Raw genomic sequence first — 22,535 nt, 5'->3', positions numbered from 1 at the left:
CCCAGATTGACAATGACACTAATTGGATGGAGAGCTCGAAACGGAAGCTGGGATGAAGCCGCTGGAATAAGCTTAAAGACTTTGATACAGGAAGCAGCTCTGTGTGAACAGGCCTGTGTGACCGACTGTGCCGCAGCAAAGAAATCCTATTAAGAATTAGACTAAGCAGTAGCTGCACCACTCCTGTGACTTTTCCCTGCTTCACACAGTGCTGACACAAGCCAAGAGTGTCATGTTAGCTTATGCTGATCGGACACAAAACAATATGTTGTCAGCCCTATTTAATATTAACCAGTATGATATCATGAGATGAAAGTGCAGTAGGAGTGCAGTAAAAGTGAGATATAGCCTATAATGTATGTCAATAATGAGAGCAGTCAAATCAGGTCAAAGCTTTGTTCAGCTATTTGCATTTAATTACAAACACTTTCATGTCAGCAGGTACATACAGTAATCCAGTGATGAAAAGAGTCGCTCCTGGTACCAATACAATTACAGATCTGAGTTTTCTTACTACTGTACATTTCATCCACAAGAATTCTACAGGAACGTTACAGCAACGTAACCTGATCTCATAAAAAACAGCAGGACTTTTCCCTGGATTTCTGAGTGCTATGTTACTACGCAGCCTCCCTTGTCTCCCTTGTAGGGGTTCTTGTCATCTGGAACGCCCTTAATCAGCGGATCATTTGGTAAAAGTTCCTCAACAAAAGCAATCGTCTCTGTGCAGTTTGCAGCGACCTGTTGTAGAGAGGAAAGATGATAAGAAATGTAAGCTTTAACAAACCATCTTTTTACGGGCATAACAGACTAATTAAATTTGCTTGCTACAAATTCTTAAACCGTCCACCCTGGTTGTTTTCCACATTGTTTTAATACAAGAGATAAAATTCTAGATGATACTGGACAGATTTTTCACAACTGTTGGCAAGAAAAGAAGACATTGTGTTTTAAAAAGAAGTAATTTACTCACCGGTGTCCTAGCTGTGCTAACTTCCTTCTTCAACTGATCCAGCTCCATTTTCAAGATTTCCTTATCTGACATATCCCGAGCCATCCTGGCTGTGAGAGGAAACAACGATCAAAATGTTAAAAAGTCACAACAAGTGCCTAAAAGAGTGCTTGTCAAGGTGCTGTAACCTGTAGTTTATTCAGATTATTCTCAGATTACTACTTTTCTTCAAATCAAATTTCAAAAACACTCCTGAGACAAAATAAATGTACATCCAGCACAGACAAACGTGTCGATCATCTCTCTCTACCTGTTGAATGATGGGATCCCCAGCAATCAGAGAAATGTTGTGTTGGCCCCTAAGAGCTCATCGAATGTGTGCTTTCCTCTTCGGTCCGGTCACTTCTTCACACTGACTGATCCGCGCCGTCCCACTGCTCTTCATCCCAGTTGATCCCCGCTGCTGGCTTTTGGGAGAGGTCGGCACAGGATTGGACCTGCTGTCACCAATCCCCCGTGATGAGATTAAACAATCAGGAGCCGTAACCTCTGAACAGGAAGGAGGGAGGCAAGAGAACGCAGCTCCTCACGGGTCTGCAGACGACGTGGTGGAGAAAGTGAGGCGCTGAAATGGAAATGACACACTTACAACACTTATCAAAATACATCCAGCATGAGCTGTGGTGGGTTTTAGTTCTGTATGTCAACTCAGTGAAGACAGAGCATCAGGTATAAAGGTACATATGTGCTAAGAGTTGGGTTCATTTAGTGTTTACAGTGTTTACATATACGCCATGAGGACAGGGCCTTGTGTCAGCAGGAAGGAGGTCAATTCTTCACAGCTGATTTGATTATATGCTTTAATCTTGCGGTCTATCCAATCAGTAGCTTTAAGTCGTGCAACGTCATTCTAATAAATGAATAGTGGACATGGAGAAGGTTGCTGCCACTTGATGTGCATGAGTGACGCTGTTTCTGTCAATAAAGTGATTCATTTTTGCTCAAGGTTCTGCTTTGTTACTGCTGGGCTTGGAAAATAATGTTTGAATAACTGCATAGATGCTTGTTTAGTAATATTGTATTTTGTATGTGTCTATATAACTGAGCTCAGGTGAGTTTTCATCTTATTTTAGATCCACTGGCTCTTTTAGGGGCTTTTTGTGTGTGTGTGTTCTCACTGTCTTTGTGTGGATTTCCTCCCACAGCCCAACGACAAGCAGAACAGATGAACTGGAGACTTTAAAGTGCCCATAGATGTCGATGGAAGTGTTTTGTGTATGAGCTGTCTGGGAACCCCACCTCTCACCCACTGTAACCAGAGACAGGCCTCAGCATCCAGCACCCGGAGACGCCTCACAGGATAAGCAGGTATAGTTCATGGATGGATGGAAAGATGCTTGTTGGGCTGAAAATGGGCAGAAAGCATCAAAATGGCTTGTTGATTGAAACAGAAACAGCATAGTTCTGATGAAAGTGAAGATTTGTTTAACTTTTCAATGAGGAGCACAAACTAAACTTACATTTCTTAAAGTTAAAGGTTTTATGCAAAATGTTTGTCCTGGTAAACCAGTCCCACTACTCTCCTCCAACTGGCATTTCATCTTAGACACGCCGGCCTGTGATCCTTAACTAAACCCTCAGCAGGACTCACACTAAGCCATTTTCAGGATCTGGGTTAGGATCTACTCAAGATTAACCCGAGACACGTAACTGTGGATCAACAGCGGTGTGGAGACGCCCCTGGTCTGTATGAAGGTCTGATGTGTCACAGCACCTGATGAAGAACTCCCCTCCTCACTGACCTGTCCGTTTTGTTCCATGATTTCAATCACCTTCATCATCAAACTGACTGGAAGCAGGAAGCCTCATTGACACTGATGAGTTATTTAAATGTTTCTTTAGAGATTTTGAGGACTTGATTAGTGCTGAAATAATTCAACAACTGATTGTTGCTAACTTTTGTAAACATACATCTTCCTTTAGGATGATGTAACACTTGTCCTGGCACATTTACATTAATCTACACAGTCCCTATTGAATAAACCAATAAAGCCAATAAATACATAAAATTACATTTATTCATTCATTATCAACTAATGATAAGTAGTAGTCATTAATCATTGACTGTTTAATCGCAAAGAATTTGCATTTTTCCACCACAATAATATTCATGGCATTGTAGGGAACGCTTTGAAAAAAGCCTCAAGTTATGTGTGGTGATAAAGTTTGCTGTGAATATTTAATCAATACAATTGATCACTGAACTAACATAGAAAATGTGGGAAAAAGAACATTTTACAAACGGTGGCTACTGCTGGAGAACTAATCCTGGCTTGCAGCACTAATTCAGAACCATTATAGTCAAAGTAATCTGTTAAATAATGTTCACGTGCTTGTTGTTAGGTTAAAAACTCTGAACACATTATCTGTAGTCAGATCTTTGAGCTTCTTTGAACGGAATATTGGCTGTTGAATCTGTTCGTAACCTTCTGGGAAATAAATGGCGTTGAGCAGCCACGAACACATTTTCCTCCACTGACTCTAAAGTTTCTGTGATGATCTACTTTATTCTGTAGGTGGCGCTGCTGGACCGTGTAATTTTTTTCCTCCTGCAGCCATTAACTAGTTTGTCCCGCCCCCTTGGACCTGTCAGCCAATAGGAGGGCGTATTTGCGCTGGAACAGATACTCTTTTCAAAATAAGAGCATTTACGTTTAAATCAGCCGCACCTCCCATACAGCAGAGACACACGTACGTTTATTTTGACATGCATAGTATTTGGAGGCGGAAGTAATCTTGAGTACCCTCTGTGTCGTTGGCGGTGCTGGAAAAATGGCAGCTCCCAGTAGGAAACAGACATTAAGATTTCTCAGCCAGTTAGGAGCGTTTATTTTAACCCGATTCGGATTTTGGAACTGTTTCAGCATGTTGATGCTGTTTGCTGAACGAGCGGACTCAAAAAGGTAAAAAGAGTTAGTGAACAGAGCTCTGTGAAATAGCTAAAGTTAGCTAACAGGCTAACTCCATCCTAATTCAAACGTGTACAAATATTGCCAAGAAATTTGATGTGGCAGGATTTAGTTCATGTCATTACTGGACAACCTTCTCGTGTCTTTTCTGTTGAAGGTGGAAACATGCCAGGCAGCTAACATGGGTTGTATTTCAGGAATTAGACAAACTCTCAGTCACAAAGCTGCAGACATATGGGGCTGTTTAAATGGAGCTATATTTGGTCTAGTCTGTAATTTTCAGTCGGACTGAGTAGTAATCGTGGTTTCTTTAGTCTCCTATGTGCACTGGGCGTCCACTGTTTCAGTCTGAATGATCCTGTAATTACAGCAACAATTAGGAAAGAATGTGCACAGCATTTGTCATACCTGCCTGCTTCTCTTAGACTGAAATAGGTGCCATTTTAAAGCAGGACTATTTTAGGATGTCCAGTGCTGAGAAGGATAACTTGAAATAAGCTGATTTTATTTTATGTTGTTATTGATTGAGTCATTTTAATTGGTTTCATGCCCTGCTTACAGCTTCCCATTAAACACAGGAGCCTCTTTTAGGGGTTTGACTGCTGGTCAGCTGCTTTAAGACACTGGTATAATTTCACAGGTTGGCTGATGTGGATATATTATTAATCACAGGATAATATAATGTTTGTCCTGTTGTCCGGTGATTAGATAGAAAGCAGTAGCTGGATGAATTGAAACAATCCTGTGAGTCTGATTGAAAGCTCTTTTATTTCATTGACACCTCCAGGAAGCCGGACATCCATGTACCATACCTGTATGTGGACATGGGGGCCGCAGTGCTCTGCGCCAGCTTCATGTCATTCGGGGTGAAGAGGAGGTGGTTTGCAATGGCAGCTGCCATACAACTGGCAGTCAGCACTTATGCATCCTATGTTGGAGAACAGGTGTACTACGGGGACTGGCTTAAGGTGAGTGACTTTCTCTGGTTCACAGTAACAAAGCTGCTGTTCAGCCACCAGTGTGACATCAGTCATTATCATTAGACTTAGAATATAAAACTTATCAAATCTTTTATAGTAAAGGATTAAAGGACAGAAAACAGAAGAAGCACACATAAAAGAAGTTGATTCAACTAAAATTAGAGTGACACAAAATTAGACAAACTCCTTAATGTAAAATAAAATGCAACAAAGCATATTTTCTCTAAGGATGGTAGGAGTATTAACTTCTGTATAGAAATTCAAAAAATGAGACCAGACTTCATAGAAATGTCCTTGATAATCCTTTAATTATTGGTCCTTGCGATCAGAGATTCAGAAGACGAAATATCTATTATGAGACCAACAAAATCAGGCTTTTTGTTACTCTTCCAGTGCTCAGTAGATGTTTATTTATTTTCATCACATGCACAGCATCACTGGTTCCCTGGCTGTTTTATTTATTTAGTTTTTAGCATATGTATATGGTCTATATGTTAAAATAGATATGTTCTCCTGCTTTGGCCACTTCTTTTATATCTTAAGCTTTTTGGAGGTTATTTTTATGACTTTGACTTTGCAACTGCATTGAACTCTTCAAATCACATCCCTTTTGATATGCTTTCAAACACTTCTGGTTTTGTTCGTAATGAAGCAATATTTCTAAAGTCGTCTTATTCACCACTGCTGAATTCTGTCTGCCAAATGGCCCAGATCAGTGCTGAACACATCTTGGTCACATATGAGGGGAAAAATGGATCTGGGACACGACAGGAAATCTGCAAATAGAATTTCATCACAGATTGGCGTTGTAGTAGAAAGCTGCTGTGGAATATTACAGCCTGCACAATGTCGCCCTGCAGGTACGAATGTACTCCAGAGTGCTGGCCATTATTGGAGGCTTTCTGGTTCTGGCCAGCGGGGCGGGGGAGGTGTACAGGCAGAAACCTCGCAGCAGATCCCTGCAGTCCACTGGACAAGTATTCCTGGGAGTCTACCTCATCTGCATGGTAAGACCTGTGTCTGCTATAAACCCAACGTCTTCGGGTTTTGGACTGTTGATCGGACAAAACAGGCAATTTAAGGACGTCACCTGAAGCTCATTTCTCACTAGTTTTTGAATGAATTTAAAGAGATTAATTAAACATAATAGGTTAATTCATTGATATTGCAAACAATTATTGGTTGCAGCTTTTTAGTTTTGTTTCACTGCATGTGTATTTTCTTGTGATCGCTACATGAAAAAGACTTATTTGAAATCAGTTTGTACAGATAATCATCATCTATATGAATGAGAGGAAGGCTTCAGGCAGTTTATTTCTGCATATGTCAAAAGAATCACACTTTTATTTACTTTCTTCACAACAGTTAAGTCGTATTGTACAAACCAAAATGCTTTCAGTGTCATTTTAAATACCGCAGTGCCACCTTCCCCCCACTAGGTGTACTCCCTCCAGCACAGCAAAGAGGACCGGCAGGCCTTTCTAAACCACATAGTGGGAGGAGAGATCACTCTGATGCTGCTGGAGGTGCTGTTCGGGGTGCTGGCGCTGGCCTTCCTTTCTGGCTGCTACATCCGCCTGGCAGCGCAGATCCTGGCCACCGTCCTGCCGCTGGTGATCCTGCTCATCGACGGCAACCTGGGCTACTGGCACCACACCCGCAAGGTGGAGTTCTGGAACCAGATGAAGCTGATAGGACACAACGTGGGCATCTTCGGCGCCGTGCTGATCCTGGCCACCGATGGATGAACCCACGGGCTCTCACAAAGGACTTTTACAGCCCGAGGTATCTGCGCAGGATGAGATTGTTGGCCTTCACGCCGCAGCCCGACTTTGTACTCAAAGCCGCCGCCGCCGCTCTGCGACCTCTCAGGATTCAAACACTCCAAGCGAAGACTGTTGGATGTAAGCAGGGTTGATTGTCTTTGCCTACCAGTTGGTAACTTTGCTTTTGCAAGAGATGAAAAACACAAGCTTCCTTTTTCGCAATTTAATAATTTATTCAGAATCTTGTTTACATTTTTGTCTCTGTTATGCTCTGAAACATGACACTGAGTACTGGTACTGTGTATCTACAGGGAGAATACCATGTACTCCAAAAAGTATAGTCTTAAATGGTTTGATGATGTTTTACAGTATAGAATAAATGGTTTAAACATTTTTTCAAATAAAGGGAAACTTACTGTATGTGCTATTGTCTATGAAATGGGACAGCCATTTGGTAATAAACACTTGTGTTGCTTTTAACTTGTGCATCACGTTAAAGTTAAGGCGCACAGCTTTTATATCTACACATTTTATATGAAATAATTCAACTTTTACATGATGATGCACAAAAAAACTGAGGACTATTGTCCACGTTTGAGTATTTATCATTAAAAATTTAGTTGCTTCATTTTACTGAATTGTTCAACCTGTAATTCTACTGCAATACTGTTAACTTTGATATCTATGACCACCTCAACTTTCCATAAAAGAAAGCTGTACTTAATAAAATGTTAAGAGTAGATTTGCCTCTGAAAGAGACTCTTCAGCTTTGAGCGTTCCTGGTTCTATAGAGACGAAGAGATTATTACTGAATTCGTCATATAGTACATTTAAAAATTCCCCATGCTCGTCGTATGAATCTTGGAAAGCCAGAATTAGCTTATTTATTTAGCTGTTGCACTGGTTCAGTGTTAAAGATGTTAACCTCACTGAACTATTTTAAACCTGTCAGTTTTCATTTCTCTTTGCTGGCTGAGAACTGAACTGAATAAATTAGTTTGGATTTCATCATTGGTGTAATTATAAAGTGGATGCTGGTTCAGCTAAATGTCCACTGCAGGATTAATGACCAGTAACCATTATGGTGTGACCAATGACATCGCCTGCGTTATTTCACAATAAAAAACTTAAAACTGGTTACAAGCTAGTACTGAGTGTGGTTCAAGAAGGATCAGATACTGGAACACAACCAGTTCTCCATGTGCCTCGACGAGACGGAGACGTAGCTGGGTATGTTTTACAGATGTTAGCTGGTGATGGGGGAATTTCAAAAATGCTTGAAGACATTCAGACGGTAACTTGTACTAACTGCTGCACCCACATTCACAGAAATCAGTTTCTGAGCTGTTCAGTAGCAGCTCGTTCTCAAGAGCCTTTTTTTTTCCAATTCAGACATCTGTTGGTGCAGTGAAAGTCTTTCCAAATATTCAAAAATGAGTACAGAGCACTTAAAGAAATTATGCCAATTTAGCTGATAGCTTGTTAGAAAAATCTCCTTACTTTTTGCTCTTATGGTTCAAAAGTGCTGTTCTGCAGTTTTTCCTTTTCTTTTCCTTCCTTCCTTTCTTTCTTTCTGCTGTCCCAGACATGGCAGGACATTGTACACTGAGGTAAATACAAAGAAAGCTTTAAATGTGATCTAAATATAGAGCTGAAGTGAGACATGGATACTATGTGGGTGGCTTCAGCTCAGCCCCAGAATAAAACCCGTCATCTTTCATGTGTGTCTGACTCTGTGTCACTTGCAGCTTGCTTGTTCTTACGGTTGTGCTCTGCTTTGACCAGAGCACCAATCACAGCCAGCATCACAGTGATGGTGATGACAAGCACCGACGCCGTCTCAGCGAGACACAGCACGCTGTCCAGGGATGCCAGGGAGCTCCCGGCTCGCTGCGCAGGAGCGTGACAGGTGATGGCATTGTAGTCGTACACATGCAGATGTCGAACGTGCTGGATCTTGCAGAAGACGCGCTGCAGCTCACAGTCGCAGGTCCAGGGGTTGAGGGACATCTGAAGGTGGGTGGTGGTGGTCTGGAGCTTCAGGAAGGTCTTAAAGCGGATGTGCTGCAGCTGGTTTCCCTGGAGAGCCAGCAGAGTCAGACTCTGCAGAGGAGCCAGAGCTTCTGTCTCGATCACTGAGATGTTGTTGTGGCTGAGCAGCAGCACCTCCAGGCTTTGCTGCCTGCTCAACAGACCGTCTCCAAGCACATTCAGCCTGTTTCCCTCCAGGTTGAGGAGGTTTAGTCGAGCCAGGTGGCTGAAAGCCCCGACATCCATCGCCTGGATGCGGTTGTGACTGAGGTCCAGCTTCCTCAGGTTTTCAAAACCGCCCAGCGAAGCAGAGTCCAGGTGCTGCAGCAGGTTGTGGTCCAGCCGGAGCTCCTGGAGGGAGGAGAGCCTCTGAGAGAAGTCCCGTGGGAGCCAACGCAGCCGGTTAAAACTCAAGTCCAGCCTCTCCAGAAACTGCAGTGATGACAGAGCCTGAAACAACGTGTGAAATAATGTGTGAAAAACAGTGGTGGACTGTGACTGAGTACACTACTGAAGATTTGTGCTTCAGTACAATTTGAGGTACTTTACTTGAGTTTTTATGTTACTTTATACTTTTCTACATTTCAGAAGTTAATATCAGCATCAAAAGTCAGTTTTTAAAGAGAATGTCTTTTGGAGCATAACTCACAATAATCATGGTAATAAGAGAAAAGAAGTACGACAAACGTAAAGAATCATAAATATAAAATAGAAATTCACTATTAAAGATATGGATAATATGTCTTAAAATGAAAAGAGCTACAGTGACACTACATTGATTTTTACTGTAGAGCTGTAGGCATTTAATCGATCAGTCATCCGACACAACAGATAATCAGCCACAGTTTTGATAATCGATCAATCCTCTTAGTCACTGATCAAATTTATCAAGCAAGAGCGCCCACCATTTGATTATTTTAGCTTCTCAGGTGGGATTATGAGCTGCTTTTCTCCGTTTTATATCACTGTTTATTGAAAATCTTTGTTTTTGTATCGTAGATCAGAAACAATGTCAAGCAATTTAAAGACGTCACTTTTTTAAATATTCTTTTCTGACATTTTATAGTTTAATCAATGAATCATAAAAAGATCAACTTAATTACAGCTTGAATATAAAATAGTGTATTTTTATAAACCACCAGTATATTAAGTATCATAAGTAGAAATCAGTTCCACGTCCACAAGCTGCGACATTAAATGCTGCTCATAAAACAATTCTAACCAATAATAATAACTAAATGATAAAGTATGTGGTAATATAACCTTTTTTCTGGATAATGAGTTTTAATTTTGACATTTTAAGTACATTCAGTTTGTGATATTTTCACAGTTGCATGAATTAATGTAGGATTTTACTTGTTCTTGAGTATTTTTGCACTCTATTATTAGGTATTCTTACTTTTACTGCTTCCAGTGTCAAAAATTAGCTTATTTCACAGACAGAAGTTCAGAATGCAGATTTGCTACTAGAAGTAAAACTAATCAGTGAAACTGGAGTGTATATAGAGTGTAAAGGCATTAATTTGTATCTGACAACTTGTGGGAATAGCAAATTAACCCCAAAATTTAAAAAATAAACAACTTCATTGAGAGAAGAACGACATTGAGGATTTAAAAACTAATCAGTATAACTTGATCCAAGCCATGTTCAGCTTCATCCTTCACCATCCTCAGAGATTTGTATCTGACAGCTTGTGGAAAGCAGATTCACACCAAGTGTCAACAAAGAGCCTGAATGCAGAACATGCAGATCCATTTAAACGCAGACTTTGGTACCTGTGGCTGCAGAGTTCGGATGCTGTTGTTGGACATCAGGAGGATCTTGAGTGACCACAGCCCCATGAAGGATCTGGTGTGTACCTCAGTCAGCTTGTTCCCACTCAGGTCCAGCAGCCAGGTGCCGTGGGGGACGCTGGGGGGCACCCGGGGGAGACCTCGAGACCGGCAGTCCACCAGGTCCGAGGAGTCGTAGCACAGGCAGTGGCTGGGACACAGCTTGAAGGTCGAAGCCATGTTTAGAAGAAGAGGCATCACACAGAGCATTTTACAGCCAATGGAAGGCATCTTTTGTTCAGATCAGAGTCTCATCACTCCTGCTGGGGGGCACGGATAAACTCTCGTACTTATTTCCCTCACATGTAGAAATCAAAAGAACCTGTTTCAATGGCATGATACTGATGTCATTTCAGCGAATTGTCTATGAGCAGGCATTGAATATTCCTGATTAGAGAGGGATTATGGGCTTAAACAGATAATCACAAAACATAACCGTATCTGGGGAACAAACCTGGTCTGTTTTGGATGCTTTCCTAAAATAAGGATTTACATCTGCTACTGTATTTGGATACACAAAGCGGTTTCTGTTACAAGAGAGTTACTGAGTCTTGGTATTTCTGCATCGCATAAGATTACATTGATATTTCATAATTAAATCCTTGAGTTGGTGCAGGGATCAGCCTGTTGTGGTCAAAATGTCACTGGTTTCAATGAGTAGTTACCATAATGTTCAAGTCTGTCCCAATGTAGGGCCTGAGACCAACATCAAGGAAGAGTCTTCTGTGAATTCAAAATTAAATCATTAAAAAAACAAGACATTTTCCAAAAAAACAAGTGCTTTTACAAGAATTGTAATTGCCAATTGTTTAAGTGATTTTCTAAGCATACTTCTCTGGTAACCTCTGTTGGTCCTCTGAGAAAATAAACGTAATATTTGGAGGGTTTGCACGGTACAAAACAGATTCGGTTGACTGTAAAATGCCAGAAAATTGTCCAGATTAGACATTCGGATTGATAATGAAAGTAAGTTTTACTTGCAGAACTGTTATCACAAGTCATTAGTGACAAATCCACCATCAAACCGCACCGAGTCTACCTGAAAAATATCTGTCCTTTCAGCCAAAGGCACAGAGAACGCAGCTTTACCTTCCACTAAAGTCCAGCTACATCAGCAGTTAACTTTGTGAACCGTTTGTTAATGAAGATTTCATACCACTAATTTACTGTCTGTCAGCCAGAGGACAGCAGGAAATAACATCAAGCAGATTTAGAGAAACCAGGGGCTTAAGACATTTAAATAATTAATTTCAAACAGTGATGGCGTCAGTTCCCTGTAATTAACACGGATGCGTCACAATCAGGCTACTAAACAAACCCTGAAAGGAGACCCGAGGCTTGTCCATAAAAACCCAATCTGCTCAAAAAGGTGGACAATGTGGGCGTCTGATCCGTCGCCCTGGAAACGGTTAAGGACAACTGGGCAACCTCAGTATTTTACCCTTGAATATGTTCCCCAGTTGACAGGTTCTCAGTAAATCCCATCATCTCAGGGTTCAAACCAAGACAGCGATTGTATAATCAGTTAATTCAATCATCCCTCATGAGCCCTTCAAAAAGTTGTTGAAAATTACAGTATTACAGTCAGAATTTTTGTTACTTTTATTTTAGAAAATGTCCTTTAAAGTGTGGCGTTTCAAGTCACATTTTGTTTAAAATACAGAAAATACAGACAGTAGAACATGGATACAGCAAAAAAGGAAACAATGACAGAAAATAAAGCTAACAAGCCTTTCTGACTGCTCTAGTTTTCTCTTTTTGAAATGGAACTGAAGGCAAAGGAAGGAGGGCGGAAAAAGAAAAGGTTTCAGGGACAGGAGGGGAGGAGTGGGGGCAGAATGAGACAAGTTAGTTAAGGAAACTATGGTTGCTTTATCGCGTTTTAAATTATTCTTTATAAAGTCTAATTTAAGATTTAATCTTTCCTCTTTCTTTTTTGTCTTTTTCATTTAATGGTATTTTGATCTTCTGGATCCAGGGCCCTCAGCGCTCCTCCTTGTGGTCTCCGACTGAGGACAAGGAATGCCGACTTAGTCTGGCAGTGGGAACAAAACCACCCGCGTCACCTTCCCCGGCCGACCCACACTGCCAACTCAAGAAGATAAAGTGGAGTCCTTCTGTGTTTGCTGTGCTTGTGAACGTTGCATGGACTTCTGACTTTCCACGTCTCTAAAATGTTTCTCAACCTGCAAGGATAGAAAAACATTTATGAAAATGGACACCAAATCTGTGGGGAGGATGGGGGGAGAAACAACCCTAAAACAAAACTAGCTAAAGTGGAACCACCTGACGCTGCCCACAGTGATTCAAGGCAGCAGTCAAGCTGCCAATTTGAATCCCATGTTGTCAGTGAACACACAGCGACACAGATAACAGTGAAACAGACTATGAAGGTTTACAGATGTCTAAAAACAATCAAACATCACACTGATACAAAACACAGTTCGGCACGTCTTCAGGGAGGCTACGGGTGTAAAACAGAGCTTTAACTTCTCTCTATTGCTCTTTTCATTTCATTCACGTCTACTTTTGTTTTTCTATGTGTTCAACATAGAAAAACACTATGAATGCCTTCCAGGAAATAAAAGAGGTCTGACAATGTGGGCCGCTACACTTTAGCGATGGAGCACAGACTATAAATCTCTACCAGCTGATAGTTAAACAGCAGCAGATGCTGCGGTGAACTTCTTTTCGTGCAAACTTCTATGAAATAGTGGCTGTGATGAACGTATGACAATAGTCAGTCGATAATCAAAATAATCTAAACATTTTCTCTTGTCATTTTTCAAGCAATTTGGTGAGAATTATGGGTGTCTTTAGGTTTTGATCACCGTTTATACTAAACAAGACATTGCTTCAAATTCTCAGACGTTTCAGATGATTGATCAAGGGGGAAAAATAATCTGCAAACTAGCCCATAACAAAAATTAGTTTCTGCCTTAAAGCGACGCACTGACGGTGAAATATAGTGTAGATATAAAAGCATACTTACTATTTTGCGTACATGACTTAAAGCGCTTCCCTCTTTGCCTTTGCAGTTCTCAACCTGGTAAGGCGGCGAGATTACGACGTCGTCCATCACAATAATGTTCTTCTCCTGCCATTTACAGTCTTTGATGCTGCAAAGAAAAACAAACATCATCTTATCTGCAGCTGAAAAGAAGCAAACAATGGAAGAAATGAACAGGACTTTCACACTGGTTCTCTTTACATTCATCACCCCATTTAATCAGCTGAGGAATTTCCATTGCTTGTTATGACCGGGGGGGTGTCTAAAGTGTTTTATATTGGTCACTAAGAACTGGAACACAAAATAGGATTTTACATGACCCATAAATATCTGACTGATTATGCTAGTAGTGAGAAAGGTCATCACGCTGCCACCACCTGAAGCTGCTTCTGTCACACAGAGTCAGAAAACACCCATACAGGTCACCACAACCTGTCACTGGTAGACATGTCACAAAATTAAATGTTTGAATGTGACACAAAGTGCTTACATTTCTCAGAAAGCTACAGGAAACTTACAGATTTTGCTGTATCAAGACAAAAAAAAAAAAAATAGGTGGGTGTAGGAGTGGAGGAGAGGTGGGGTAGTTGAGCGGGGTTTTCTGGGTTTATTTCAGTTTTAAAAAGATCTGTGCTGTTTGGACTTTTAGTTTTGGGCCGAGGTGACACTGCTGGGTGAGGCAGGTCTTCACGAGCCCGTTCGGCTCCCAGTAACCAAGAACTGACTTGGAGCCCACGTTCATGTCCCAGGACTCACCGGCAGCTCTAATCACATGGTGCATCATAGTCATTGCAGGAATAAAACGTGTTTTAAACTGTCAAATGCAAGAAAAATAAGCAGTGCTGCTCTTTTTGTCCACAGCTGCTCGTTAACTGGTGGAGCGCCATGCTGCCAGTGTGCTCTTTATTTGGGTCACATCTTGGATCAGCTCTAAATATTCTTGGGCCCTTTTCAAACCGTCTTACTGCCTTCGGCTCCCTTTCACATTAAAATAACACTTTTCAGGTGGGTTTTCCACAGGTCATTTAGGCTCGGCTCATAAAGGCGGTTAAAGTGAGGTAAGCCTATAAAACATGGTGTAAAACACATGAATATCAGCATCATTTCATCTTGACGACATACTCGGTGCTTCATTTCTTACGTTTTGTGAATAGTCTGGAATAGCTGTTGGCCCTCCACAGAAACCCCAGCACTGATTGCATAGGCTTGGGACAGCTTGTCCTCCTTTTCTGTCCGTGCTCGATTGGCAAGCTGTGAAGAGTTGAAGAGGACAAAAAGGCATTTTTAACCAAGACCATTTTTTGCTTTTACAGCTCTGAACTAGGAACACAAGTCAGGACAGTTTCAACATTCGTCTTCTGTCGGGCTTTGGTTAATGACACAAGAAAATGTTTCGCTCCATGGGAGAGACTCTAGAAATGGACTTGACTACATTTTTCTAGATCTATTATTAATTCTACATACATAATTCCCATTAAAACAATCTCTCGCTGGCTAAACAATATTGAGTTTGCTTTTCACTCTCACTGATTTGCCTAGACTATTATTCTCATGTAGGGTCACAGGGGGTGGAGCGGAGCCAAACTTTAGCGGTGTAAAAAACACCCTGAAAAGGCCACTGGTTACCGGTTCACGGGGCATAATTTAAATGCACCAGATATATTTTATCAGTGTAACAGTAATTTCACAGACAATTCAAAATGCAGCTTTATTTTGAAGGGCCTACTGTAAATGACTCTTTAAGCCTCATTATACCAGAATCCATTGTGGCTGGTGCTTTTTCTAAAATGATGAATGATGCAACCTTAAACACAGTCTGGAAATATGAAGTGACGGCATCATATTTACCAGGTATTTGCAACCAGGCAGCTTTGATGGGTCATAAACCCATCAAAGCTAAACTCAAATACCAACTCCCACTTTGCTGCTGTTTGAGGAAAACAGACTAGGGCGCCTTAATTAGTTTTGGTCTCTGTGAGGCTGGACTGTCATCTTTTGAGGCCTGCAGCTCAGACTACATGATGAGCTATCAGTTCCTAAATGTTGACCTTACATTCACTTACAGTTTACAACTTTACATTTATTTGGCAGTGAAATTAATTATTCCCATCACACTCTTCGTCATCAGAGGCAAACACACATATTAAGGACAGAAACCAAGTTGACGGGCTTACCTTGCTAACATTCAGTGATGCTAGTGGGGGTGGAGTCTCAGTGCGGTCATTTATTATGTCCACATCAGAAACATAGGCTAAGTTGATCAAGATGACGTCGTTGAGGTTTGGCTTACCGCTGGAGGAAGCACATTCTTTGGGGGAAGCCGAGTCAAGGCGCACAACATCATGACAATGCATCACAACACAAAATGACTATTGAAATGTGACTCCACAATGAACGTGAACACCATGAGCTACATCAGAACAGAGCAGCTTAAGACACAGAGAGCACTGGCAGTGAAAGGTAGTGCCAGTTACAGCAAGCGACTGACAACGGCAGTGCTGCCACCTATAGTAGTCAGGAAGTCAATGAAGGGAGACTTGTTCAAAATGGGTTGAAATCATCTACAACTTACGCACACACAAAAGCAGCAAAGTGAGCTTTCACTTTCATTTTGACTGACTCCCTCTGCTGAAAAGTCTACTAAATTAATTGTCTTCTGTGATAATTACAATGACAGTAATTTTACAGTTTCTTTGAAGTGCCTGATTAACATAATAAACTCAACCATTTGGATTTTGATCTTTTAGTGCACTGGTTTGTAGTTGGATGATGTTCTTCAGTTTTACAGGATGATATTTTTGAGTTTATGTACAGAAACACATACAAAAATAGCAGGAAAATGTTGCAAATGTATCTTCACATAAATCTGTGGGTTTTTTTCCCCCCCTTACAGACCAGGGCCTCAAGGCATCTACCCCACTTGTTCTTTTAGTAATACAGGATAGGCTTTTCAGACTTGTCAGTGGGATTCTGACACACAACAGGTTTCCTCACATTTTAGACAAATTTACCACATATTGCTGGCATCAGTGCTTCACGTGTTGGTTCATTTTTTTTTAGCTCATTGATTTGAAAAAAAAAAAGGGGGGGCCATCTGAAGACCCCAGCTAGGAAAGGATTTGACCTGTTATGACAGTGACAGTGTGACCTTAGAAGTTTGACCTAAGTGGTAAAAGTAAACTACTCACACGTCAAGTGTAATTTCACATGCAATTTAATGCAACTAGTTTCGGTTTGAGCTGTATATCATAAAACTACATCTAGGCCTCGTAAGAGGTGGTTTCATTTTCAATTCACAGTTAGTTCTGTTAATCTCTGACAGTACTTCAGCATCAGAGCTTTCAAACACACATGAAGGCCTAGGATCCCCACTGTCAAACCTCCTCCCTGTGGTAGCTCCATTCATGTGGGGTCCCACCCCACAGTGTAGCTATGTTTAGGTTATCTCTACCTTATGGTTTGAGTAAGTCATGAGGTGGTCTAGAGGGGCCATCTAAAATATGTGCATATAATACACACACACATACTCACCAATGAATGGGTGTAGACATGCTCAGCAGCAAGCTAACATTAGTTGCAATGCACTCATGATGCCTGTGCCCACCTTCATCGTGTTAAAATGAAACAGAAGTGCACCATAATTAACCCCATGATCACCAAATAATTACAAGTGTCACCAGAATCATCGAGTGAGGCGTGGGGGGTGAAAGCCCAGCTGATAATCTTGGCAATGCTAATACCGTTAATTGAGCTAGCAGCGGCAGTGTGGGGCTGACCGAAACTTAGCATGCTAGCCGAGCTAACTTGATTGTAACGATAGCGTGGACGGCTGACGCCAGTCGCCGTCTCTCCATCACGGCGGCTGGAAATGACCACTAGCGTCTCCAGGCAGCGGCATCGCGAACCATGTGAGGAAAATGTGTGAACACAAGCCGGAGGGAGGCGCGATGGATGTCAGTTAGCTTGCTAGCTAGCAACGGTTTGTGCCTGTTGAGAGCACACAGCCATGATGCCTTACTAGGACTCGTTGCCAGATAGTGATCCATGTTGAGGTCCGGCAATACAATGAGTGGATTCAAAACACATGTACTCCCTTACAGATACCGTGAAGCCACGAAATGACCCGGCAACACCAACACGGCCTTCGACAGATGCGAGATGGATGGGCAGCTATCTCGTAGATTAAAATATTTTAAACGGACAAAGATGTGCAACTCAGCTACCACCAATTACGCCTGCGCGGATCACTATTTGACATATTTTCGGTTACCCTACGGGCCCTTGCAGCCAGGCAGGCCAAGCAAACCGCCCGCAGCTCAAAACAAACAAAGGATACTCAGAGTTAACATCTTAGACTGGTAGTCAAAGGCGACCACTTCTCCCTGTAGTCGTTGGCCCAAGCAGGTGAGGCAAGAGACATGGCTCCCGACGCTGAAATACTCCCCCGGTCCAGGAGCCGCCATCTTCTCCGCCAGGAAACCGGAGCGCCTGCCTTACGTAAAACGACGCGATGTCGTATGGAGACGAAAGCTGGGCGTGTCGAAGGACGTCGCGTTGTGGTCATTTATTTCAACACGACGACTTATATTCACAATTTAATCTATTTAACGTCACGGGTGATCGTTAATTAGTCCAATAAACGCTTAAATTGCAGATTTTACGTGAATATAATTTAATTAATCGACGGACAAAGTTGTGGCTTTGTCTGTCTTTCAACCGCCGTCCAGCGAGAGAGCTCCCCCTACCGGAAACATGGCGGCACTGCAGCATTTGCTTCAGCACGTCCTGAATTACAAAGTAATCAGGATTTCATTTTGACTTTCATCTTCGTCCAAGTGTGGAGAGGACGTACGGGATGGAGGCCGTTTACACCCAAGGCATCTGGATAGCCGAGAGCCTCCAGCAGAGGACGGGAAGTCAGGAAACATTTTGGCTAGTTGTCACCCATATTGGAGACCCAAAAGCAGCCTTTCTCCTCGTCTTTCCTTTCACTTATTTCATCAGCAAACGAGCTGGAGTGGCGGTTCTCTGGGTGGCAGCTATATCGGAGTGGTTAAACTTGGTGTTTAAATGGTGAGGAAGAAGCAGCCAACGTGTTTTTAACATGGTTTTAATGTGTAGCTTTAACTATTACTGTTGTCTCTAACGTGTTGACATGGAGGTAAACGTCCCGTTGACATACATATAAGTCAGTGTTAATTATAAACACCAACGACTCTAGTGTTTTCCTTTTATTCTCCTGTTTTTATTCGCAACAATTTTGTGTTTTATTCTGTTGGCATGTCAGATTCCGGGACAGTCCCACCGTATGTACTGTCCGAGTGGAAACAACCATAAGCGGAACTTTTTACTTTACAGTACAGTCGACTGGCTGCCTCACATTGCTATATCAAAAAAAACATTTTTAAGAAAAGGGGAGAGAGTTGTGAGAAAGCAAAATTGATAGTGCCAGTTCCTTATCACAACAGCACTTTAAGAATAGCTGTCATAATTATTTACATATGTTTACAGATGGATCCGGGGACCCAAAATGTTAGGTATTATTAAAACAATTTCCAGTAGATGATCTGCACACACATTACACCACAGACTGTTATTATCATTAGTCTGCAATGGATAGAGGAGGCTCAAACTATCACAATACAACTAAAATATCGCTGCTCATCCTGTTGCATTTCTGGCTTTGCATTTGATTCTTGCACTGCACTGATATTCTTTTACTCTTCCAATGTTTATTTTCTCTATATTTGCAGTCCTTTCATACTTCATACTGCAACTGCTGCACAATATTTTCCTTCAGGATAAATCAAGTACTGTCTTATCTTACATGCACAGTATTAAAAGCAGCTCAGATCTTCACATACCTGATTATATTTAACCTTCAAAAACTTTAGAAATAATTTTCTCTAAATTAAAGTGAGGATGTGCAATATTCACACATTAGAAAGAATCAGATAATGAGGTTTGTAACTGTTGACAGTGTGCTGATAGGATGTAAAAAGTTCAGTATAAACACTACCCAGATTCATGATGTTACACTCTGGTACAATATGTGGTGGCACATACCTTTATGACCAATGCATTATTGTAAATTATGTGAATTGATTTTTTTCCCAGGATGCTGTTTGGAGAAAGGCCATTCTGGTGGATAGGTGAATCGCGTTTGTTTGTCGAAAAGCAGCCCGAAGTTCACCAGTTTTCTTCCACCTGTGAAACTGGCCCTGGTGAGAAGTCCTTGAGGAAAAATACAACATTTATCAGTCAATGACTGTACACTTAATTCATTGCACAGTCGGAGCTCTAAAGCTGGCATCTGTCTCTCAGGCAGTCCGTCGGGACATGCGATGGTGACGGCAGCTGCCTGGTGGGTCGTGGTGTCCTCACTGGGGTCATTTCTGTACTCACGAACTCACAGGTATGCCCTTTTAAAATGAGCAAATACACTGTTGAAAACAAATAGATATTGCATAGAAATGAAAGGATATCAGAGCGATATTTTGAATGAATCTCTCTTTCCGTTCCCCTCCAGTGTGGTGTTATCGGCTGCTCCGTACCTGCTCTATGTGGCGATGCTGGTGGCAGTTGGCATCTCCAGGATCTTTATCCTCGCCCACTTCCCTCACCAGGTCATTGCCGGCTCCATTACAGGTCTGAATCCAGTTTTATGCACAAGCTGAAACATGTATGAGTATAAGTTGGCTATGTGGATTAAATCCTCTATCTCTGTATAAGTACATTTACATAACATTATCAATATATAGGATAATATAATCCATTTCCTGGAAGATCAATCTAGAACTCATAAGTGGGTTAAACAACTAGATGATAGTGACTGTTCTTGGCAAATACTTTGAATTAAATACCTACAGTTACACATACATCGATGCAACAATGAATCCAAAATGACTGTAAAACCTCAGGTTCATGATTTGGATCTCTACCTAATACACTCAAAGATCTTACAAACAGTATGGAAAAAATCTGAATATCACCTCAAAGTATATATCATCATTATTTGTGGAGAATATTTGTGTTAACGGTAAAATATCACAGCATTTCTTTCCAAGTAAGAACATACAGTTGCCTTTTCACTGCTCATGATTCAAACTGGCTGAATTGTTCTCTTCAGGTCTTCTTCTGGGGATTGTTCTGAGCCGCAGAGTCCCAGAAGGTCGCCCCCTGCTGTTCTTCTTCAGCTTCAGCATCGGTCTGCTACTCGGTACTCTGATGCTGCATGCTGGACTGCAGCAGATGGGAATCGACCTCTCCTGGTGAGCCTTTTTATTAAATTCATGTGTATTGATGAGTCTGTTTAGTGCACGATAAGCTCTGTGAGCTTAAGTTGTAATTTTCTTGCCTAGACTGGACTTGTTCTATCTAATCCACAGGTCTATTGCTTTGGCTAAGAAATGGTGCAGCCGTGCGGAGTGGATTCGTCTGGATACAGCCCCGTTCTCCTCTCTGACTCGAGACTGCGGGGCCCTTCTGGGTTTGGGGCTGGCTCAGTACTGGAAGCCAGGCGGTTGGTCTCTGCCTTGGGCTCCCCGGGCTTTGTCTCTGGCCATCTCATCCATGGGACTGTACCACGTCAATCGTCTGCCGCTCCCAGTCCGACCGCAAGTCGTCTTCTATGGCCTGTTCTTTGTCAAGTTTGTCATAGTGCCTCAGATTGTCATAGTGCTTGTGCCTGGACTGGTTCACCTTTTCACACACAAGAAGAAGAAGGAATAGAAACTATTTTATGTCCGTGTTAAAGGTGTCCATCACTCCTTAAAGAACTATAGCTCTCTGCTCAGTTTCTGTTAACACCTGTATTTGTCTGTTTAATCTATTTCATGAGTGGTTTTGTGGGTAAAGGCTGTAGTTTGTCACTCCATGTTGATTTTTCCTCTCTCAGCTGGCAAGGGTCTTCATTCAGTGACTATATGCTTTTTTTTAATGGGCCATGAATGTGGGAATTGCAGTAAATATATATATATATATACAGTACACAAATAGCAGTAAGTGCTGTAGCTTGTTACTATAAGGTTGTCTAAGGATTTACTTCTGAAGGTCTGAGGAGCAAAAACAGTGTTCACAAAGTGAGTACGGTTGATTGACAGTGTGCAGAGTTCTTTGCTTTTTCACAGTCAAGGGTTTTTGATGCTACGTACTTGTCATTAAGATTTTCTGGTGCATAAGAATTTTACTTTTGTTTACATTATGCAAGAAAGGTCGAAAGAGCTGCAGAACCACAGACATCGTCTTTTTTGTTTCACTCATTATTCCCACTTGTCAAAACCTGGCATCTAGATTACCCAAAATGCAACTGAAACACCAACAGTTTGGAGATTTGGGTGTGTTGTGTTGGTAGCTAACGGAGCTTTGAGCAACTAGCCTCGCAGGCATGAGTAGCAGGCTACAAAATGTTGAGCTGCTATCAACACTGACTCAAATGACATCACCTGAGGCAGTTCATCAGCAACAAAAGGCTTTAGGAAACTTTTTTCAGTTGCAGTAATATTACCAAAGGCCTGTACACGTACTTTGATGTATAAAATGGGTGGCGTTCCCCTTTAAAAGTACAGAACATAAACATAAAGTAGCATTCTGTGTAAAATTCAAGAATTAAAAAAGTCAGATGGATTTCCAGATTTTCCATATTGTCTGTAAGTCTGTAACTCTGTCGACACACTGCTGTTATATGTTGTTTTGTGGACCAAATCATCCAAAATAAGAAAATTACATTTGTATGTAATATTGAAATACTCAGTAAAATAAATGACTGACATGCAGGGCGTGTTTCAGTTGGTAACCATTTATAAATATGTTATTTTTTTCTCCAATACATAGGTTTGACTGTACAGATTACAATCAGTTATCATGAGATAAAAACACATTCTTTTTTATTGTTTTTAATTAAACTTTTTATCACAGCGATCTGAAAGCTCACATTTACAGACAAGAGAACTCTGCTCAGCAAGCAAATACATTAAAATAAAATAAAATAACCTT

The 22,535-nt window shown here is 41.4% G+C and overlaps 5 protein-coding genes across 5 annotated transcripts; 2 read left to right on the top strand and 3 right to left on the bottom strand.

Annotated features, from left to right (window-relative positions):
• Nucleotides 1-612: 612 nt before the first annotated feature.
• On the bottom strand, nucleotides 613-1,057 carry gngt2b (guanine nucleotide binding protein (G protein), gamma transducing activity polypeptide 2b). Its single transcript, XM_070852439.1, has 2 exons — nucleotides 974-1,057; nucleotides 613-741 (listed from the first exon to the last, which is right to left on the bottom strand). Exons 1-2 carry the CDS (start codon nucleotides 1,055-1,057, stop codon nucleotides 613-615), a joined length of 213 nt encoding a protein of 70 aa, XP_070708540.1.
• Nucleotides 1,058-3,770: 2,713 nt separating this feature from the next.
• tmem101 (transmembrane protein 101) lies at nucleotides 3,771-7,514 on the top strand. Its single transcript, XM_070851982.1, has 4 exons — nucleotides 3,771-3,915; nucleotides 4,709-4,889; nucleotides 5,762-5,908; nucleotides 6,341-7,514. The coding sequence occupies exons 1-4, from the start codon at nucleotides 3,785-3,787 to the stop codon at nucleotides 6,647-6,649; spliced, it is 768 nt and encodes a 255-aa protein (XP_070708083.1). The 5' UTR covers nucleotides 3,771-3,784; the 3' UTR covers nucleotides 6,650-7,514.
• An 863-nt stretch (nucleotides 7,515-8,377) lies between these two features.
• Nucleotides 8,378-10,762, bottom strand: LOC139220366 (reticulon-4 receptor-like 2). The gene is made up of 2 exons (XM_070852442.1): nucleotides 10,475-10,762; nucleotides 8,378-9,148 (listed from the first exon to the last, which is right to left on the bottom strand). Exons 1-2 carry the CDS (start codon nucleotides 10,760-10,762, stop codon nucleotides 8,378-8,380), a joined length of 1,059 nt encoding a protein of 352 aa, XP_070708543.1.
• A 1,356-nt stretch (nucleotides 10,763-12,118) lies between these two features.
• Nucleotides 12,119-18,024, bottom strand: lsm12b (LSM12 homolog b). Its single transcript, XM_070851844.1, has 5 exons — nucleotides 17,878-18,024; nucleotides 15,716-15,849; nucleotides 14,683-14,792; nucleotides 13,524-13,650; nucleotides 12,119-12,717 (listed from the first exon to the last, which is right to left on the bottom strand). Exons 1-5 carry the CDS (start codon nucleotides 18,002-18,004, stop codon nucleotides 12,625-12,627), a joined length of 591 nt encoding a protein of 196 aa, XP_070707945.1. The 5' UTR covers nucleotides 18,005-18,024; the 3' UTR covers nucleotides 12,119-12,624.
• A 317-nt stretch (nucleotides 18,025-18,341) lies between these two features.
• Nucleotides 18,342-21,423, top strand: g6pc3 (glucose-6-phosphatase catalytic subunit 3). Its single transcript, XM_070852142.1, has 6 exons — nucleotides 18,342-18,614; nucleotides 19,659-19,765; nucleotides 19,866-19,956; nucleotides 20,071-20,189; nucleotides 20,671-20,812; nucleotides 20,930-21,423. Exons 1-6 carry the CDS (start codon nucleotides 18,397-18,399, stop codon nucleotides 21,270-21,272), a joined length of 1,020 nt encoding a protein of 339 aa, XP_070708243.1. The 5' UTR covers nucleotides 18,342-18,396; the 3' UTR covers nucleotides 21,273-21,423.
• Nucleotides 21,424-22,535: the final 1,112 nt, after the last annotated feature.

This window comes from Pempheris klunzingeri, chromosome 20 (genome assembly GCF_042242105.1).
Source record: "Pempheris klunzingeri isolate RE-2024b chromosome 20, fPemKlu1.hap1, whole genome shotgun sequence".
NCBI lineage: Eukaryota > Metazoa > Chordata > Actinopteri > Acropomatiformes > Pempheridae > Pempheris > Pempheris klunzingeri.
This window is presented reverse-complemented; position numbering and strand designations above follow the sequence as displayed.

Excerpts from the sequence above, each read along its gene's own strand:
- gngt2b (XM_070852439.1), bottom strand. The coding sequence starts at position 1,057 with ATGGCTCGGGATATGTCAGATAAGGAAATCTTGAAAATGGAGCTGGAT. Across the intron at positions 742-973 it reads TTAGCACAGCTAGGACACCG|GTCGCTGCAAACTGCACAGA; the intron begins GTGAGTAAATTA and ends TCTCTACAACAG.
- tmem101 (XM_070851982.1), top strand. The coding sequence starts at position 3,785 with ATGGCAGCTCCCAGTAGGAAACAGACATTAAGATTTCTCAGCCAGTTA. Across the intron at positions 4,890-5,761 it reads ACTACGGGGACTGGCTTAAG|GTACGAATGTACTCCAGAGT; the intron begins GTGAGTGACTTT and ends GTCGCCCTGCAG. Across the intron at positions 5,909-6,340 it reads GAGTCTACCTCATCTGCATG|GTGTACTCCCTCCAGCACAG; the intron begins GTAAGACCTGTG and ends TCCCCCCACTAG.
- LOC139220366 (XM_070852442.1), bottom strand. The coding sequence starts at position 10,762 with ATGCCTTCCATTGGCTGTAAAATGCTCTGTGTGATGCCTCTTCTTCTA. Across the intron at positions 9,149-10,474 it reads TCCGAACTCTGCAGCCACAG|GCTCTGTCATCACTGCAGTT; the intron begins GTACCAAAGTCT and ends ACGTTGTTTCAG.
- lsm12b (XM_070851844.1), bottom strand. The coding sequence starts at position 18,004 with ATGGCGGCTCCTGGACCGGGGGAGTATTTCAGCGTCGGGAGCCATGTC. Across the intron at positions 14,793-15,715 it reads CATCACTGAATGTTAGCAAG|CTTGCCAATCGAGCACGGAC; the intron begins GTAAGCCCGTCA and ends AACTCTTCACAG. Across the intron at positions 13,651-14,682 it reads TTCCAGACTATTCACAAAAC|CATCAAAGACTGTAAATGGC; the intron begins GTAAGAAATGAA and ends TTTTCTTTGCAG.
- g6pc3 (XM_070852142.1), top strand. The coding sequence starts at position 18,397 with ATGGAGGCCGTTTACACCCAAGGCATCTGGATAGCCGAGAGCCTCCAG. Across the intron at positions 18,615-19,658 it reads TTAAACTTGGTGTTTAAATG|GATGCTGTTTGGAGAAAGGC; the intron begins GTGAGGAAGAAG and ends TTTTTTTCCCAG. Across the intron at positions 20,190-20,670 it reads CATTGCCGGCTCCATTACAG|GTCTTCTTCTGGGGATTGTT; the intron begins GTCTGAATCCAG and ends TGTTCTCTTCAG.